Below are 19,275 nucleotides of genomic sequence, written 5' to 3'. Positions count from 1 at the left end.
CACGCCGGGGACGTTGCACAACTTCCCTGCCCATCCACAGAACGCCCCTGAAATCTGGCACATCGAGGAAAGTGAGGTCGGCACCAGGCAAGCCTCAAGGGGGGTGTGTGTGTCCCACTTTGTTTTAAGAATTTACAACATTCTATCACTATTGTTATCGGTAGGAATAATACTATGTCACATATCTAATTCCTCCCCCTCCCCGATTTTTTTCTTTTTTCTTTTGTAGTATATTTATATTTTAAAAACAAAATGATAACATAAAAGGGGCACAGAAAGAAAGAGAGGGGGTTATATAGTGATTATAGATACAGGATATATTAAACAAAAAAGTAAAGAAATACTTCTCCATGACATCCCCTTCATTAGAATTTTAAGACATTTTCTACAATAGTTTCATCATTAATCCGTATTCTGTATTACATATTTCATCATTACTAAGTACTAGCCGTAACTTTTAAAATATTATCTATCTTGCAATAAGGAATATTTTGTTCAAAGTCCACTTTGTTATACGTTTATATTCCAAAATTGTTATTTTTCTGCGTTATACTACATTTGGATGCTTTATATTGTAAATTTATATATACAATACAATACACCCTGACACAGAGAGTACTCCATCTTTCTGAGTTATACCTCTGAGGATGCCAGTCACAGGTAGTGGCAAAACGTGAGGTTCTACAATGCCAAGACATGGCCTCACAACCCGGAAAATCTACAGCAACTAAATCAATACATTTTTAGACCATTTTACAACTGTTTCTCATTCTGAGTTTATCTCTTGCTTGCATAATAGACACTCTGTCTCTCCTCAAGTTTCGAGATGTATCTTGTTCTCAAATAAGTTGTTAATTTCACCGTACATCTCTTTCAACACAATCATATTTATGATTTTCTTTTTCTCCCTGGGAACGTTCATTAGATACCATGAAAGAATTTCAGAGAGTGCAGTGTTCTGTACTTAACGCCACAGGCAAACTAGCTAGGTGCTTTGCCCCAGTGTAAAGCATCTAGAATGCAACCGTATCCTCCTCAGTCAGTTCTTAGTCGGAGGATAATGGCAGCACTGTTTAGCTCCGGCCTCAACTATGCGCTTAGCAGAGGAATCAATGTTTCATTCAGGTTTTATGGCTTAAAGGCTGAGGGCTTTATGAAGCATTGAAACTTTTTTCTTGGTTTTCACTGAAGGGTTGTTCGTAGTCATGAGAGTTTTGCTGTAGCTAGAGGGGAAAAAATGAAAGTGTCAAAACGGGTTGAAAAGAGCCAGAGTCCAGGAGCACCGTAAAGGTAAAGGTTCCCTTGCTTGAAAGCCAGTCGAGTCCGACTCTAGGGTCGCGGTGCTAATCTCCGTTTCAAAGCCGAAGAGCCAGCGCTGTCCGAAGACGTTTCCGTGGTCATGTGGCCGGCATGACTAAACACCAAGGCGCACGGAACGCTGTTACCTTCCCACTGAAGTGGTACCTATTTATCTACTTGCAATTTCTTGCTTTCGAACTGCTAGGTTGGCAGGAGCTGGGGCCAGAGACGGGAGCTCACTCCGTCATGCAGCACCCGGGTCTCGAACTGCTGAACTACCGACCTTCCACAGCCTGCAGTTCAGCGTCTTAACCACTTGAGCCACCGCAGCACCTTAAAGACTAACAAAATATGTGGCAGGGGATGAGCTTTCCTGAGTCACTGCTCCCTTCTTCAGATAACAGACAGACTAACATGGCTACCCATCTTGATCTATCAAAATGAGTCGTTAAAGTTCTAAAGTGGTCATATGAAGAATTCAAATCTAAACTTCACAATTTTAATAAAACCTGGCTTGAAATAGGCCATATGTTTGTACGTTGCTTACCAACTTTGTAAATTTTTCACCCCCTTAGGAAGTGTTTAAGGAACGGATCGGTTACGCTCATATATTTGAAGTCCTCAAATCAATGGGTCAGCCTTCACGGGAACTGCTTGAAGAGCTCATGAACATGGTGAGAAAGAAAGCTTCGTTTCGAGCATCTTTTTAAGAGAGGTGACCGCCATAGATCTCAGGCTCAGACTTCAGGACCCGCGCTGACCCTCTGCTTGTCCTTTTCTTGCAAAAAATTTTTTAAGTGAATGGCTCTATCATTTTCTCCTTTCAGGAGATTGTCCCAAGCAGTGTGGTGCAGAATATCCCCAACAGAATATTAATTACCACTTCTCGTTTTCTTCTTGTAAGAAAGGGGGGGAAATAGTATCCTCAATATAAATTTACCCTAGCAACTGGATTTACTCATTGGGGTAATTTTGTACCCCAGACATTTTAAATATTAGGGTACCAAGGTGTACTCTTAGCTTGTACGCCAGCTGTTGTTTGCCATACCTTACATTTCATTTCTTTAGGCTAGAAAATATACTTTTAGTGGCCCATCTTTCCACCACAAATGATTTTAATGGATGACTCAAAGTAATCTATGCAAACTGGAGAAGTGGCACGGGTTGCTAGATTTTTCCACGGTGAATACGTGTCACCTTCAAGTGAAACCTTACAAGAAGCTCTCCCTTTCCAGCTCCTGCAGAGAGAATCTTTCATTACATCTCTTCCCAGGGCAAGGTAGATACCCATAGCTACAGTGAGACTTTTGGGGGGCGCTGCCTCCTTTCCTGAGGGCACAGCCCCACAATAATTTCTCCTGTAAATGCTTTTTTCAATCATTTTAAAACATTTGTTTAAGGCATGCGCTCCTTTAAGCAGAGTGGGGTGCTGTAGTTGACTAATACCTGCACCGAGGAAGGGGGTTGGAGTAGATGACCTCTAGGATCCCTTCTAACTCTGCGTCAAGAAACTGATCTCCTTGAAGAGAGTTTTCCTGCCACAGTGTTAGCTTTCTGGACTACAGGAGTCATCACCCCCCCACCTGCCGGCTTGTTATCAGGATCCTTGCTTAGGCTGGCAGAAGTGATTAACTTGCAGCAGCTGAGAACTGTCATCTGCGTGGTTGGCAGCTTGCAATTTAGAGCTCTATCCTGGTAATGGCTTTCTGTTGGCTAAATGGCTTTTCTTTCTGCACTGAGAACTTCAACCTCCCAGAAAAAAATTTCCCCCCCACAAGCCACAAAATCCTGGCTATGGGCCTGGCCACCCACCAGCTGAAAGACAGCAGTCATTCACCCAAGGAGACGGGCTCTCTAGCCCTTGGAAAACACAGGCCATAATAAATAAATCTGTTTGTTTAAGCAGCCAGAGAACCGTTGCTTGTGGTTTCCTTGGGTAGCTTTGAGCCTAAGTCTGCACTCCTTAACAGCTAGCGATCGTTGTGTTTGATTTTCCCCAAAGGCTGTCGAAGGTGACCACACGTCCGTCGGCATCTTGGGCATAAGCAACGTCCAGCCTTTGTTGCTGCTCATTCAGTGGCTTCCGGAACTGGATTCGCCCGACCTTCAGGTCTTCGTCTCGAACTGGCTGAAGCGAATCTGCTGCATCAACAGGCAGAGCCGTGCCACGTGCGTCAACACGAACATGGTCATCCGCATCATCGAGACGCTCGGCGGACACGCTGTGCTCCACAGGACGTGTGCCGAGAACCTGATAGCTCTCTTGGGGTCTTTGGGGAGCCAGTCAATGAGCTCCGAAGAGCTGCACGAGCTTATCAGGCTGCTGAGGACTACGGACCCGAGGCAGGCCCATCCTCACGTGGTCCCGGTAATGCGTGCGGTTCTCACCATGGCCCGAAAGCAAGGACTGGACAACGCCTTGCAGTATTTTGACCTCTCCCATAGCATGGCGGGCATTGCGGTGCCAACCATCCAGAGGTGGCCGGGTTCTGCCTTTTCCTTCAGTGCTTGGCTATGCCTGGACCAAGACCAAGTGAGACCCAGTGCCAATAGCAAGGGCGGCAAGAGAAAACAGCTCTACAGGTATGTTGGAATGGAAGGAACCGGTGGAATTTGCTAGGCAGCGAGGGACCGGATTCTTCCTCGGTTTAGGCCTTCTTTGCATCCCCAGAGCCACACTTGCCAACTCCATGTTAGGCTGTGTAGCTCATGCTTGTTTAAATCACGGTAAATTGTTCACAGCCAATCAGTGCTCTGTTTCTACTGTATGGGGAAGCCGGCGGTGGGAGAAGGTGTGTTCTCTGTGTTTAAAAAAGGATGGGAGGAAGCAGAGAAGAGGTTGGCTTCAACATGAGATGGGGATTGATGCTAGTCCAGGAAGGAAAAATGTCTTGGGGGAGGGGGGGGGAATTAAGTCGTGCATCAGTAGTATATTGGACAAGTTCTGGAACTGTGAGAACCTTTGGGGGAAGGGGTTTTCCTCCCTCCCTACCCCGTCTCCCATCTGTTTGCTTCGTCTTCTCTCCCTCCCTTCGGTTCGACTCCACTTCTTCACTCACCAGGGTTGGATGAGCCATTATGACCGCCAGGAAAAATCCTGTAGGAAAGAGCAAGAGTCCAGCCGCACCTTAAAGACTAACAAATTATATGACAGGGGAGGAGCTTTTGTGAGTCACGGCTCACAGTGATCAGTGACTCAAAAAAGCTCCTCCCCTGCCACTTATTTTGTTAGTCTTTCAGGTGCTACCGGACTCTTGCTCGTTTCTCCTGCTACAGACAGACTAACATGGCTGCCCATCAGGAAAACTCCTGGTAGGCTAGTGGCTGGGGGGGGGGGGCTGTTCTAAGCTCTCCTTCCCGGTGAAGAGGCTAGCCTTTTGGAGTTTGAGCCACTGCTGGGTGACTTGTGCAGTAGTGACCTCCTTGCCTGCCTGCTCTGGGTGACGTGTATGGTGCCAGGCTGCACCGTCGCTGCGTGACTCACCTGGGTTAGCCAGGGGAGGTGGCCACTACCGCACGACTCACCCGGTGATGTTGCAGCTAAGCTGTGCACTGTTCATGACTTACCTGGACCGTCTTTGATCAGAGGGGTGTGGTGCCCTTTTCTAGGCCATTTGATCCTCCTGTTCCACGTCTGTCACTCAGCCTCTCCCCAGTTTTCGTGCTTGCCCTGCTACTGCTTTCCCCCACCCACCCCCAACTTATCTCCAGCTTGAAAACTGAATACATTAGAAATAATGCTCCCTCTAAGCTTGTGGAGTCTTGTGAGCAAAAATTCTGCTTTGTGAGCTACTGGCATTCAAGTTGTGAGCAAGCACTTAGGCTACTGCATAAATTAGTTTGCTCTGGAGCCATCCTTTCTGAGCTAAGAACATAAGAGAAGCCAATGTTGGATCAGGCCAATGGCCCATCCAGTCCAACACTCTGTGTCACACAGTGGCCAGAAATACCAGGTGCCATCAGGTGGTCCACCAGTGGGGCCAGGACACTAGAAGACCTCCCACTGTTGCTCCCCCCCCCCAAGCACCAAGAAGACAGAGCATCACTTGCCCGAGACCAAGAGTTCCTATCTGTACCTTGTGGCTAATAGCCACTGATGGACCTCTGCTCATAAGACAAAAATGTGTGAGCTGGAGGCTAAGAAATTGAGAGCTAGGTCACACTAATTTAGCTTAGAGGGAACATTGATGAGAACTGAAATCTGGTGAGGTAGCCTTGTAAGATCTTGGCAGCCATTGTGGCTGCTTAGGCAATCCAAAATGGCTACTGAGGTATTGTGAGATCTCAGCACTTTTTAACTGTTTTGTTTATTCCCTCCACTCTTGAGTTTTCATATTCTTTTGCAAACCCAGAGGAACTATCATGTTTGCAAAAGCGTGTACCCAACCCTGGGTGGCCCCACAGTGTGGATTTTTTGATCCATATAGTGGGCGTATTATTTTATGTATTTGTATATTATACTTAGTACACTGTTTAGAAAGATCATTGGGCTCTGAAGTATTTTCCCATTCAGTTGTTGACCAGTGCAATAGCTTAGTTTTAAATCATGCTACAATATGATGATGGAGATTGGATTTATACCCCGCCCTTCACTCAGAGTCTCAGAGCAGCTCACTATCCCCTTCCTCTCCCCACAACAGACACCCTGTGAGGTGGGTGGGGCTGAGAGAGCTCTAAGAGAACTGCTCTTGAGAGAACAGCTCTGAGAGAACTGTGGCTTGCCCAAGGTCACCCAGCAGGGTTCATGTGGAGGAGTGTGGAATCAAACCCACTTCTCCCAGATTAGAGTCCGTGCTCCTAACCACTACACCAAACTGGCTCCCAGGTATTTGTCCTGCCCGGTTGCCATTTGGGTACATTTTGTACTGTTGAAGCTGTGTTTATGTAAAAGCGCCTTCTTCTTGGTCAAGTAGTTCTGAAATAGTCATCTGAGGCCCGCTTGTGAATTGTGGGTGCTTAGATGAGCGGGCTGTGATGTGCAGTGCCGATAAAGTGCCCTGAGGAAAAATTGTTGGACCATAGTTCTGAGATAATACAAATCCCCACCACATAAAGAAGTTGGTTTGAGTTTAATTTGTTGTTCCAGAATGGAACAAGCAGGGAATGGCTTTAAACAGAGGGTTAACGGACAGAGCTAGAAGTATTTATTTGGTGGTAGGAAAAGGTCTATAAAAATTAGAAAGGACTGTCTGGAATATTTCTGATGCCGTGCCTGCAGTGGCAATAGAAAATGTTTCAATTGTGGTCCACCTGATGATGCAGTTTCCCTTTCTCATTAGTGACCTGATCTCTAAAAGTCACATGAATTTGGGATAGGATGCCTTCAAAATATCTCATGTTCCTTTCCGTCTTAACATGCACTTAAAAGCAAACAAATTTTTAGCATAATTGTTTTTTTTTATGTTTAATGGCTGGAAGAGATGAATGACTCATTTTCTTGTTGGACAAAGTTTGAGTCCAGCGGCACCTTTAAGACCAACAAAGTTTTATTCAAGATATAAGCTTTCATGTGTACGCACACTTCCTCAGATACAGTGAATCTGAAGAAGTGTGCATGAACATGAAAGCTTATACCTTGAATAAAATTTTGTTGATCTTCAAGGTGCCACTGGACTCAAACTTCATTCTGCTGCTTCAGACCAACACGGCTACCCACATGAATTCATTTTCTTGTATGTAACAGAACATACTCTTGGGATTTAGTATATAAGCTAATGAAGGGTGCCATCTACTGCAAAATTCATGCGTATTTGTACAAGGCAGTGTCCTAAACCCTGGTCTAAACCTCCGTTTTTGAAGTCTGAGGAAACTGCACCCCAGCATAGGAAGTTAGAAGAAGAAGAAGAAGAAGAGATTGGATTTATACCCCGCCCTTCACTTGGAGTCTCAGAGCGGCTTACAAACTCCTTTCCCTTCCCCTCCCCACAACAGACACCCTGTGAGGTGGGTGGGGCTGAGAGAGCTCTGACACAAACTGCTCTTTTTCAAGGACAGCTGTGCCAGAGCTTGTGACTGACCCAAGGTCACATCAGCAGGTGCAAGTGGAGGAGTGGGGAATCAAACCCAGTTCTCCCAGATTAGAGTCCGCGCACTTAACCACTACACCAAACTGGCTCTCTGTCTGTTAGCCTTCTGTCTGTTGTGTAGTGGTTAAGAGCAGCAGACTCTAATCTGAAGAACTGGATTTGATTCTCCACTCCTCCACCTGAAGCCAGCTGGATGACCTTTGTTCAGTCACAGTTCTCTCAAAGCTCTCTCAGCCCCACTTCCCTCACAGGGTATCTGTGGTGGGGACAGGAAGTGAAGGTGATCGTAAGCTGCCCTGAGACACCTTCGGGTAGTGAAGAGTGGGGTATAAAAGCAACACTTCTTCTACATCTCATCAAGGGTGAGCCGTCAAAATCAAGGTAGTGACCCTGTTATGTAAGATGATTTTACAATATCTTAAAGGCCACTCTCTCCTTCTCAGTGAATATGCCTGCTTACAAAATGGCCCTCCCTGGGAGGCTGGCCTGATCTTGTCAGATCTCGGAAGCTAAGCGGGGTCAGCCTTGATCGATATTTGGATAAGAGACCACCAAGAAAGTTCAGAATTGCTACGCAGAGGCAGGCGATGGCAGAACCACCTCTGCTCATCTCTCGCCTTGAAAATCCTACAGGGTCTTCATAAGTCACCTGAAACGTCACACCCCTTTCCACCACCGCTTACAGAATGAGTCCCAGGGCTACCACCCTGATGGGAAGCACACACCCCCCCCCCCGCGCCAATACAAACTAAATGTTTACCTGGATATGATAAAGTTGTGACACTTGACTTCTGAGAAAAAGGTGATACATACAGGGTGCGTATTTCTAGGCAGCTGACCTATCGTTCTTAAGAACTATTTCCCCCATTTCTGTAGCTTTTTTACAGTTAGTGGGATGGGCTTTGAAGCATTCATTACCTGCTCCGGAATGCTGGTGGTCGCTGTGTGTACAAAGAAGGAATACGCTACTGTGATGTTGTCTGACCACTGCTTCTGCGATTCTCTCTGGGTAAGGAGGGCTGTTCCGGTATGTAAGCACAGCGCTCTTAAAAATGTGAACTGGGTTCCCACAGAGAGGTCCTGGGAATTGCCCGAGACAGCAGAGGATTATGGGAATGCAGGCCCGTAGCTATGGTGGGGCCTCCTGGGGCTCAGTCCCACAACTTCCTGACAAGGCCCCACAACTTCCTATGCAGCCCAGCCCCCCCCCCCACTCTCTGAGCCACTCGGAGAACTCCCTGCCTCCCCTTCTCTTTCTCACCTGCTAGCACCCCACGGGCTCCATCCTGGGCTGGTAGTTGGGGGGGAGGGGCTGGAGATGAACTGCAGGTGGCTCTAGAGAGGTTGAGATGCGCTCCGGGGTTTCGCCACTGTGCGGGGTGGTGGTGGAAAGCAACGTGTGCACTGGCAAGGTAGCTCAAGTGATAAGCTGCTCAGAACCTACCCTTCCCCCACCACTCAGCCACATTCACGTTACATGGCCGACTGAAAAAGCGGCCCTGGGGAATGTACACACAACCTTCTTCTCTTAACCCACCCCCAATCCACTCAGGGAAGGTTGTGTTTCGGTATGTCCGACCACAGTTAAAATGGAGACACCTCTGCTGATTGGAATCCGGGTTTGCTCTGGGTGTGTTTAGAAATGTCCTCTGCATTCATCTCACTACGGGGTTACTACTGATTAAACATAATGATGGGCTTGGGTAGAGGAGTGCTGAGGGGGGAATTTGCAGCTGATAGTTGGGGTACAGGGAACCCTAACCCTTCAGGGTCTCCATGTCGACCACGACTCGATAGCATTTTCTGCTGCCCTGTACAGTTGAATGGTCCACTTCCAACTCTTTCGGCCCAGGGAGGTTATATTTCCATCTGGCTTATGAGCAAATCTCAGGCCTCTACTCTGACGAGAGACACATAGCCCACTGTAATGGTTCATTTGATTGCTGGATAGCGTTTGGGGATGAATGGGTGTGCTTTAGTGTTGAGAAGCCCTCCTTGACAAGCTGCTTGTAACTGTTTTGTAGAAATAACAAGGATTTAACTGAAAGGTGTGATGCAATTTCTCAACAGCATCATATAAGCATTGTTCATATGCCTGGGAAAAGGCCCTTCGGGCAAAGCCTTGTCTATATTTATGTGAACGGGCAGCAGAAGATATCCGCACCGCTCAGATTTCCTGCCATGAATGAGGTAAGTTTGTGCTACTGTGCATAACACACACACACACACCCCGATGTTCAGATAGAATAAAGATCCTGATTTACAGTTATCAGGCACAAACAACAACAACAAAATTCTGTAGTGAATGACACAGGCCCCTGTCAATTTCAATAAAGAGTTGGCTGCCGTAAGGCACGCGGTCAGTTTGACGGCAACCAGGGATCCTTGAAGAGCATCTGAGAACCTCAGCTGTGGGTGTGTGTCTCACCTGTGTCGAGAGAGTTACGCTACATGTTTCCGGTTTAACTGAAAGTGGTAGTTTTAAACTTTTTAAAGCCCTGAGTACTCTCAGCAAAAGTTAATTTTCCTCTGTGTTCCTCCCTGGTTGTTAAGATGACTGAAGGAAACCATGCTTCAGTTTTCTTCCTCCTTTCTTTATTACTTTGGGTTGGATCCTGTGGTAATTTCCACTTGACGGAAGGGATTTCTGTCAGCAGAATGGGACTTTTCGCAAAATGCTACTCTTGAGAGACAGGACCCTGAGGAACCTTATCAGTATATCTATTAGTCAACCTGGCCCCGTCTGTGGATACTTAAATCTGTGGGTTGGGGCCACATTGACAGAAGGAAGATTTTTCCTCCAAATTTGGGTTTGGAGGAAAAATCTGAAACCCAAAATTATGAAGATACCCAGATCTCCCGATGTGTATTCTAGCTCACTAAAGCTTAGGCCTCAATAACTTCATTAGCCTAAAGAGCCACATGGTGCTTTGTTAATTCAGTATTCTAAGGGGTTGCTGATACTCTTGGTTAATGATCCTGATTAGTGCTGATATAAATTTTGAGCTGAACTGCCAAGATTTATGCTGAGAAATAGTCATTCGTTTATTTCTTCTGTGTTGAGACGGCTTGCTTGATTCGTCTCTGCACTTTAAAAAAGCACACACACACACACAAACACACAGCACTTTATGTCAAGAACTGAATGTCCAGATCTTTATATTTTAGATAGGAATATGGCTAGCAACCAATGCAGCTGTTTTTTGAAAGCTGCCAGTGGAGCCAGATGTGAACAAATGGCCATTCTTGACGCAACTTAAATAGGCAATCCTAGCAAGGCAAAATGCTTTAGTGGATGTTGGCAGCTCAACTCTAGAATCTCTGGGACAAAGTAGATTAACAAGATTCAGTTAGTTCTGGCATGGTTTCAGTACTAAATTTGCCATGGGTGTTCTGATTATTGCTGGAGAAAAAGACAGGAAGCGTATGATCCTATTGATTTTCCTTCCGAGCTTCCATTGGTCCTTGATTCCGTCAGTCATGGTATCCTTCCAGACAAGACAAAACAGAAGTCCCGTGGCCTCTTAAAAACTACCAACATTTATTCCAGCATGAGCTTTGGTGAGTCACAGCTCTGACTTACAAATGCTGGAATAAATATTTGAGAAACAGATTAGTTACAAAATCTGACATGTAAAATGTTGATTATAAATGTATCCCAACAGAACTAATTTTTATTGTACCTTAGAGGCAGTGTCCCAAAAACCCTTTAACGTTGGGGAGAAATATTTCTTATTTTTTTGCTTATGATGTTAACTACTTTTATGTATTTTCTTTATACTGTCTGTTTTCCAAAATAATCTCAGTCTCAATCTCTCTCTGTGTATGTGTGTGTGTGTGTGTGTGTGTGTGTAATTAACCCCTCCCCCCCCACAAATGCTGGAATAAATGCCAGTCTTTAAGGTGCCACTGGACTTCTGTTTTGCTACAATAGACTAACATGGCCACCCCACTGGAATTATCCTTCTGGATGACTTTTTCTGGGATGAGTATTGTGGGCCTGCTGTGCTTTATATAGATATGGCAGGTTCCAGAACATGCACCTGGAGGGTTTTATCTCTGCTCTATTCACGCTTGGTGTTTCACAAGGCTCTCCTCCCCTTACCATTTATGTGGAACCATTGGGAGAGATTATTCCGGAGGCTGGAGCGAAGGGCCCTCAGTACTCCTGACACCTGACAACTTCTCCTTTCCCTCAGATTCGTTCAGAAGTGGTGAACGGGCATTTTATGTCTATAATGGGCTAGATGAGGGCTGATAAACTGAAATGTAGATTAATTCAAAGATGGAGGTCCTGTTGGGTAGAGCAGTTGGTTGGCTGGAGGGGTGATGCTCATAATACTCCATTGACTGATTAATTAGAACACTTTTATCTCACCTTTTCCCATGACTTCATTGTACACAGTACAACGAAATTAAAGGTGCAATCATTTCAGTGATCTACAGCCATACACATATACACTCACACAACCATTCACAACCATCCCATAACTCCCTTAAGGTTCACATTGCAACCTAAACCACCAATGTCACCCAAATTCCAACTTCATGCAGCATTTAAAGCAATAATAGCTCTCGAATAAAAACTGTTTTTTAATCTGTTTGTCCTTGTTTTAATTGTCCTATATCTTCTACCCGAAGGCAGCAGTTCAAACAACGATAAAACCCAGAACCCCCCCCCAACCCAAAAATCTAATAAAACCTATTAAAAATTGGATAGATGGGGTTGTGCACCCCTTGAAGACTGGGTTTACGTCTTGGGGTGCTTTAAAATTTGGCCCTGTGGTGGCCAAGTGTTATCTGTGTCATGATATTTCATACTGAGCATCAGCTCCAATTACCTTACCGCCAATTCCTGCGCTTTGACAATATCACCTTTAAAAATGTGTCCATGTTGAACTGGATGTGATTTGTTGATACCTTTCTTTTCTTTTTACGTGGGGGAACCTCCAGCCTTTTACTTCCTGCGGCATTGGTTCAGCGGGCCAGAGGACCACGACTCCTCCGCCCTCCCAGATCCCAGACCCGCCTTTCGCTTCCCCTGTGATGCCTCATCGGACATCCTTAGGGGGGATTCTGTCCACGAGCAACTGGGGCGGGCTGCTCGGGAAACCAGAACTGGTCACCAAGCAGATTTCGGCGGGAACCCAAGACAGCGAGTGGGGTTGCCCCACCTCTCTAGAAGGCCAGCTTGGATCTGTTATCGTATTTCATGAAGCCCTGCAGCCTTCTCATGTGAAAGCATTATATCTGGCAGGTGAGCCGCTCGCGAACTGCTTGTCTTGGATACTTCGGTGATACAGAGGCATGTCCGTATCTCTCCAGTCGAATCTAGGGCAGACCTAGTTATTTGAACGTGTGGACCTGCTAGGTTCTTAATATTCAACATTTTAGTTGCGTTGGATTGATGGAAAGCAATAGAAATATGTAGAAAATGAAATAGGGGGCCGGTATTTGCTTGTTTTAATCAAATGTCCGCACACACATATATACAGGTGCTATTGAATAGGCTACAGATGTGTTGGCTGGGCATATATTTCTAATTCTTGTTTAGTGCTTGTGGCATGTTGGACTAATGTGGATCATGGTTATTAATTTTGCTTTGGCCTCATAATAATCTGCGGGGCCCTCATAATTATCTGTGGGGTCCCATCTTCTTCAATTTGGTGTAGTGGTTAAGAGCGGCGGAGTCTAATCTGGAGAACTGGGTTTGATTCCCTACCCCTCCACATGAAGCCAGATGGGTGACCTTGGGTCAGTCACAGTCCTCTCAGAGCTCTCTCAGCCCCACCTACCTCACAGGGTGCCTGTTGTGGGGAGAGGAAGAGTAGGCGATTGTAAGCTGCTTTGATAAACATGAGGCCTGCTGGGTGACCTTGGGCCAGTCACAGTTCTGTCATTCAGCCCCACCTACCTCACAAGGTGCCTGTCGTGGGGAGAGGAAGGGAAGGTGATTGTAAGCCACTCTGAGATTCCTTTGGGTAGTGAAAAGTGGGGTATAAAAACCAACTATTATTTTTGAGTCAGGACTTGTGTATTCCATGGGTTGGATGCATGGAACCCTGCATCCACACTTGTCTCTCTCTCGCTGTACCAAGGAGAATGTCAAAATCCACTGTATTTGCAATAGTGTAACAAAAACATGTCAACCTGGATTTGAAATGCACTGTAATGTTTTTCATATTTTGAAGGTCCCAACTGCTTATCGCCATGGAAATCCCAGGAGACCGAGATGGTAGATTGGTCTAGCAAAGTCCTCCTTCACTATACTCCAAAGGTAGCAGTCGACAGATGCTTTCCACTTAGTTGTGCCTGTACAAATTGAATACGGTGTTGTAAAAAATAGACTCATGAACTAGGGCTTGATGCTTCTGTTTTTTTAACCTGGAAGACTAGCAGAACCTTCCTAAGCTGAGCTGCACCCTCTAAATCACCAAGTTTAGACGGGTGCATTTAAGAGTGTCACTCTATTATGCCACAGGAAATAGTGTAAGCCAGTTGTTGTAGCGGTTAGGAGCACAGATTCTAATCTGGGAGAACCGGGTTTGATTCCCCACTCATCCACATGCAGCTGTTGGGTGACCTTGGGTCAGTTATAAAGTTCTCTCAGAGCTTTTCTCTCAAGAGCAGTTCTCTCAGAGCTCTCTCAGCACCACCTACCTCACAGGGCATCTGCTGTGGGGAGAGGAAGGGTAAGAGACTGTAAGCCACTTTGAGACTCAGAGTGAAGGGCGGGGTATAAATCCAATCTCCTCCTCCTCCGTCTTCTACAGAAGAAATCCAGTCTCCTTCTTTGTCTTCTACAGAAGTAATTTATGAACAAAAGAACATAAGAGAAGCCATGTTGGATCAGGCCAATGGCCCATCCAGTCCAACACTTTGTCACATGGTAGCCAAAAACCAGGTGCTACCAGGAGGTCCAACAACATATTTTGGTACATTGGCTCTGATTTGATTGTACCTTCTGCACCAAAATAAAGATTAGAATTTCAACAGCCAATCCATACGCAAAAGGCAGTGACAATTCAGTGAGTGGTGGCAGGGAACTTAAGGAGTGAGATACGCCCACAGGACGAGGGTGGAAGGCGAAAAGATGAGTTGTAAACTGGAGCACGTTTCGCCCCAGCAGAGGCAACCAAGCTTGGTTCAGACAAAGGAAGGAATCCCTTCACAGGCCTTTGTGAGGAACTCATTGGGGCCAGTCCTTTTATTTTCCTATTTTAATTTAAAACGTTCTGTTCTATGAGCCTTATTTATCATTTAAAAACCCTTTAATTATGTAATTATTTCTGTGATTTTGTAAACACATCCTTTATTATTTTATTTCTGTGATTTTGTAAACACATCCTTTATTATTATTTTTAATAAAAATTAAAAGACAATATATCTTCAAATATTAAAAAGGCATATATATTTTATTTTTTTCTGAGACCAGCTGATGTAATTTAAAACAGTAGGGGGCCTCTGGGTTTTGTATAGCTTAGGGCCTCAGCAAGTCTAAATCCGGCCCTGTCCCTACCCCACCTTCCTGAGTAGAGAAGAGAAGAGAGGGGCAGAGCCCATAGCCAACAATCGGAGGGTAGCACAGGCTGCTCTCTGTGCCCAACTGAGGGTACTGTTGATATTTGAGCTGGCAGGGAGGGGCTGAGACTTTGCTTGGAGGAACAGGTCCCTGTAGGCTGGGCCAGCTGCCTGGAGAAATAATGTCCCTTCCTTGGAAGCTTAGTGGGAAGTTTTGTTTTCTTGTTTAATTAATCAATCTTTAATTATTTAATTAATCTGGTTTAACTAATTAATCTGGTGGTGTTATTTACCTCCATTCTGTGAAAAGCTTCAGTTGCCCATTTCTGTACGTTGTTCCTCTGTTAAAGGTACAGGATGTCTCCCCCCCCCCCCCCCCCCCCCAGCTTGTTGGCAACCCTAGGTCCCTACTCCTCATCTCCCTATCTGCTTTTGCTGTTCATGTCAGACCTCCAACCCTTCATTTTACATGGTTGTGTTTCAATGTGGATAGAACTACCACTCTTATTTATTTGCAGTTCTTCTATCTTGCTTCTGTCTCCTAAGAAGCCAGCTCAGTGTATAGCCTGGCACTTACTGAAGACCTCAGTAATCTGGGAGAAAAGAGGCTTTTTCATGTATCCAGTAGTCACTGACACCTAAAGGGTGGGCCTGGTAGCTACGGCAGAACCGAGTTTGATTCCCCACTCCTCCTCCACGTGCAGCTGCTGGGTGACCTTGGGCCAGTCACAGTTCTCTCAGAGCTCTCTCAGCCCCACCTACCTCACAGAGAGTCTGTTATGGGAAGGGGAAGGGAAAGGAGACTGTAAGCCGCTCTGAGACTCTTGAGTGACGGGTGGGGTATAAATCCAATCTCCTCCTCCTCCTTCTCCTGTCATGACTTAAAAATAAACAACAGCTGCATTCTGATGTCGTGAACAGAAGTTTGTTTGGGATGAGCGTGATCCCTGCCTTCTTCATGCGGGGGAGCCTCCTGTTTTCAGGAATCCTCAGTCCATTGAGTTGCAACATGGAAATGTGGACGTCTGTGTGAAAGTTTGCTTCCTTCCCATAAATTGGGATTCTTTACCAGAATTAAACTGTGGCTTTAGAATCCTGGTTTGGGGACAGGGAAAGACTCTGCTTTGTTCTTGCACCCACACTTGGACGGCCCAGGAAACTGGAGTTTGAAGACTTCCAAAAACAGGTAGTCTTCAGTTGCGCTCTGCACGTGAGAGGAGGGAGAGAGGACGGAACCCAGCCAGGTTGATCCCCATCTCAAACAAGCCTACGTTTGTTTGTTTGATTTCTCAATCAAAGCTTAATTAAAATTTGTATTGTGAAATGACACAGGAGCCTGTTTTCTGCTTTCTTCTGTCAGGCTTGCAGAAGTCCAATATGTCTTGATCTTTCTCCAAACCTTTTCCACGGGAGGCTAACTGGAAATAAAGTTGTGAACTGGGACATCAAGGTAAGCAGTATCAATAGCCTTTTGTAAATGTTGCTTTATTTTAGGCTAAACAGCATGATTGAAGCCGGGAGAGACTGCCACGTGGTGCAGTAATAATATGTTCTGGAACCAGCGACAAATTCTGGTGTGAGTGTTTTGCAAACTGACAAAGACTTAGAAGAGGGCAGAACAAAGTTCGAGTCCAGTGTGGCCCCTTTAAGACCGACAAAGTTCTATTCAAGGTATAAGCTTTCGTGTGCAAGGCACACTTCTTCAGATACCTTGAAATGGAAGTTACCAGTCCATACATATAGGTAAGAGGGTGAGCAGCAAATTAGCATAGAACACAATGAGCAGCAAATTAGCAGACGCCTTAGGTTTATAGCAGATGCAAGGACCAAACTGGAATAACAAGCTTAGTTTATATGATCTCCATTTGTTTGGGTTCAGTTCCAAGGGAAAACATAGTGAAGGAAATAAATACATCAAAATAGGAGACTGATGGGCAGATGTCCGCTTCTTAACTGTGGAATGCTGAGAGTAATTAACTGAGACCCTGCTGTCGGGTTATGGAAGAAGGCAGTCAGAACAGAAAGAAGGTAGCTGGGTAGATTTGTAAGTCATGATATCTTGGAAGTGCTTCAGAAGTTCAGTGATTTGAAAAATGCTTAGAGGGCTGATGGGTTCTATTTGTTTTAGAAGAAAATGAATCAGTAAAGAAAAAGGGTCTTCAGTGAGGGCTGTAGTGTTACCCAAATCGATATACACATATCAAGGCCATCATGTGTAAAGGCATCCCGCTGCTGGCATGGAACAAACACATATATTTTGGACATCTGTATACTTGGGATGTTTAGCTGATGTATACCAAAGTGCAGATTCAGATCAACAGTCGGGGGGGGGGAGGGGGAAAGGCTTTTAAACAAAAGAGGGGTTATTTTGTGAACAGCAAAAGAGGCCAAATTAGTCTGTGCGGTACGGTAGAGCAAAAATAATATTACAGAAAGGAAAACACAATACAGTAAATAGAAAACTGTCCACCTGCCTGTTCCCTAGAAAAAAAAGCCTGCCAACAGGAGGAATAAACCTATAAGAGAAAATGAGACAAGAAAAGGGGAGGGGGGTTGTCTGTCTGCAGAAACGAAGAAGCAGCTTTGGGCGATGAAAGTGACCAGGCGGAGGAAGAAGACGCAGAGGCAGGTCCCTGGAGTAGGCGGGTGAGACTCCAGCCGTGAGGCTGGGGTAGCAGGATGAGTCCATACCACCTTAAAAAATGGGGGCTGAGGGGTAACTTGTATTTGCGGGTTTTAAATTGTATGTTGGTTTTAAATTGTTTGTAAGCCGCCCTGAGCCGCTTCGGCGGGAGGGCGGGGTAGAAATTTAATAAATAAATAAATAAAATTTTTATACCTTTTCACTTGGGATAAGGAGGGGAAGAAATGTTGGCCCTGGAATGTGGGGATAATAAAAATACAAACATTCAAGAATTGGTAGGCCTGAAAAAGAAATCATTTTGTCTTTATTGTGGAGGGGAGTTATCCCCTTTTGCATGGAGAGTGTCAAAAATGTTCCCTTGGGGAAATCTGGAAGTTAGAGAAGTATGTATCTGTGGCTAGGTACTTGTCATGATTGGGGGAGGGGCTGGGATCACCTCATCTGGTCGTTTATCATTATTACTACTAATAATAATATAATAATTATAATTATAATAATTTGATTTATGCCCCGCCCTATCCCACAAGTTTAGCTAGGAAGGAAATTGCTGGAATCAGCCCATTGCTTATTGTTTTGGAGATCTGGGTGGTTAGGTATGGTCTGATTATCTGGGAGGTGGCTCCGAGACCCTTGGGGGAAACGGCTCTTGGCCGAACCCCTCTAAAGGTGGGTTTATGCACGATCGATAGAGGAGCTGTCCTGCATTCCTTTCCTTCGTGGCGTGACTCACAGCCTTTGATGTCACTTTGATTCGGGCTTCTTCTGTCATTTCTAGCCCACACTCAGGTGTAAACTTGTACAGAAAAGGGGGATCAACCCGTAATAAAAATGGGGGTTTCTGGGGGTGAGGGCCTAGGAGGCTTCAATAGCTGAGGTGGTGATAAAATCCATTTTGGATGGTGCTGACCCCCGGGGAAGGGTGAAATGTTGTGTCCCCGTGTTAGCAAGGTCCCTAGCTGTCGGCATACGAATTTCTACCAGAGCAATCTGTGGGAGCCTTTGGCTTCTGTGGGAGCCACCACTGGCTCCTTTCCAGGAAAGGAGGTGATTTTTATTGTTGTTCAGTCGCACAGTTGAGTCCGACTCTTTGCGACCCCATGGACCAGATCCCGCCAGGCCTTCCTGTCTTCCGCCGTCCTCTGAAGTTTGCTCAATTTCATGTTCGTTGCATCTATGACACTGTGCCAGAAACCCAGTGTGACCAACAGACATGCCAGGAAAGTGGTGACTGTTTGTGTATTTATATTCATTTATACACTTGCAAATAGTTATTTTTTATTTCTGCACACACCTGCTTCCAAACTGTTTCAGAACCTCTGTCTGTCTGGAATAATAAGAATTCCAGTTTGTTAATGGCTGTCGCAATTTGAAGATCTTTTTTTGTTGTGGGTTTCAGCAGGTTTACTTTCTAACCCCTGGCCTTTCCTCTTCTCTCCTCCCCCTCATTTCCTTGTTGATTTCTCAAGGATATGATCAATTGTGTAGGTGGATTAAACGTGCTCTTCCCACTGCTAGAGCAAATCAGCCTCCTGGGCGACCAGGTGCTCGACAGGACAGATGGGCAATCTCTGCCCCCTGAATTGGCAACGCCAGTCGAAGGAGACTGGGTGGTCTTAACTTCCACCAAGGCTTCAGGTAGGTAAAGAAATGTGGACTGAAATTGTATTGTAGCCTTTTCTCTGAGCTTGAAGGGAATCTCATCAGTGGTCCATCAAGTACTTGAAGGGCTGTCATATAGAGGATGGTGTGGAGTTGTTATCTACTACTCCAGAAGGCTGGACCAGA

The 19,275-nt window shown here is 45.5% G+C and overlaps 1 protein-coding gene across 1 annotated transcript in view; it reads left to right on the top strand.

Annotated features, from left to right (window-relative positions):
• The window catches only part of NBEAL1 (neurobeachin like 1), a 161,903-nt gene that overhangs the window by 85,772 nt on the left and 56,856 nt on the right, over positions 1-19,275 (top strand). Inside the window, 8 exon segments of the mRNA XM_015407508.1 lie at positions 1,875-1,973; positions 3,302-3,882; positions 8,202-8,334; positions 9,396-9,515; positions 12,279-12,582; positions 13,517-13,602; positions 16,207-16,296; positions 18,957-19,125. Coding sequence (XP_015262994.1) covers positions 1,875-1,973; positions 3,302-3,882; positions 8,202-8,334; positions 9,396-9,515; positions 12,279-12,582; positions 13,517-13,602; positions 16,207-16,296; positions 18,957-19,125 — 1,582 coding nt within the window.

The sequence above is a fragment of the Gekko japonicus genome, unplaced genomic scaffold (genome assembly GCF_001447785.1).
Source record: "Gekko japonicus isolate JY-2015 unplaced genomic scaffold, Gekko_japonicus_V1.1 scaffold870, whole genome shotgun sequence".
Lineage (NCBI taxonomy): Eukaryota > Metazoa > Chordata > Lepidosauria > Squamata > Gekkonidae > Gekko > Gekko japonicus.
This window is presented reverse-complemented; position numbering and strand designations above follow the sequence as displayed.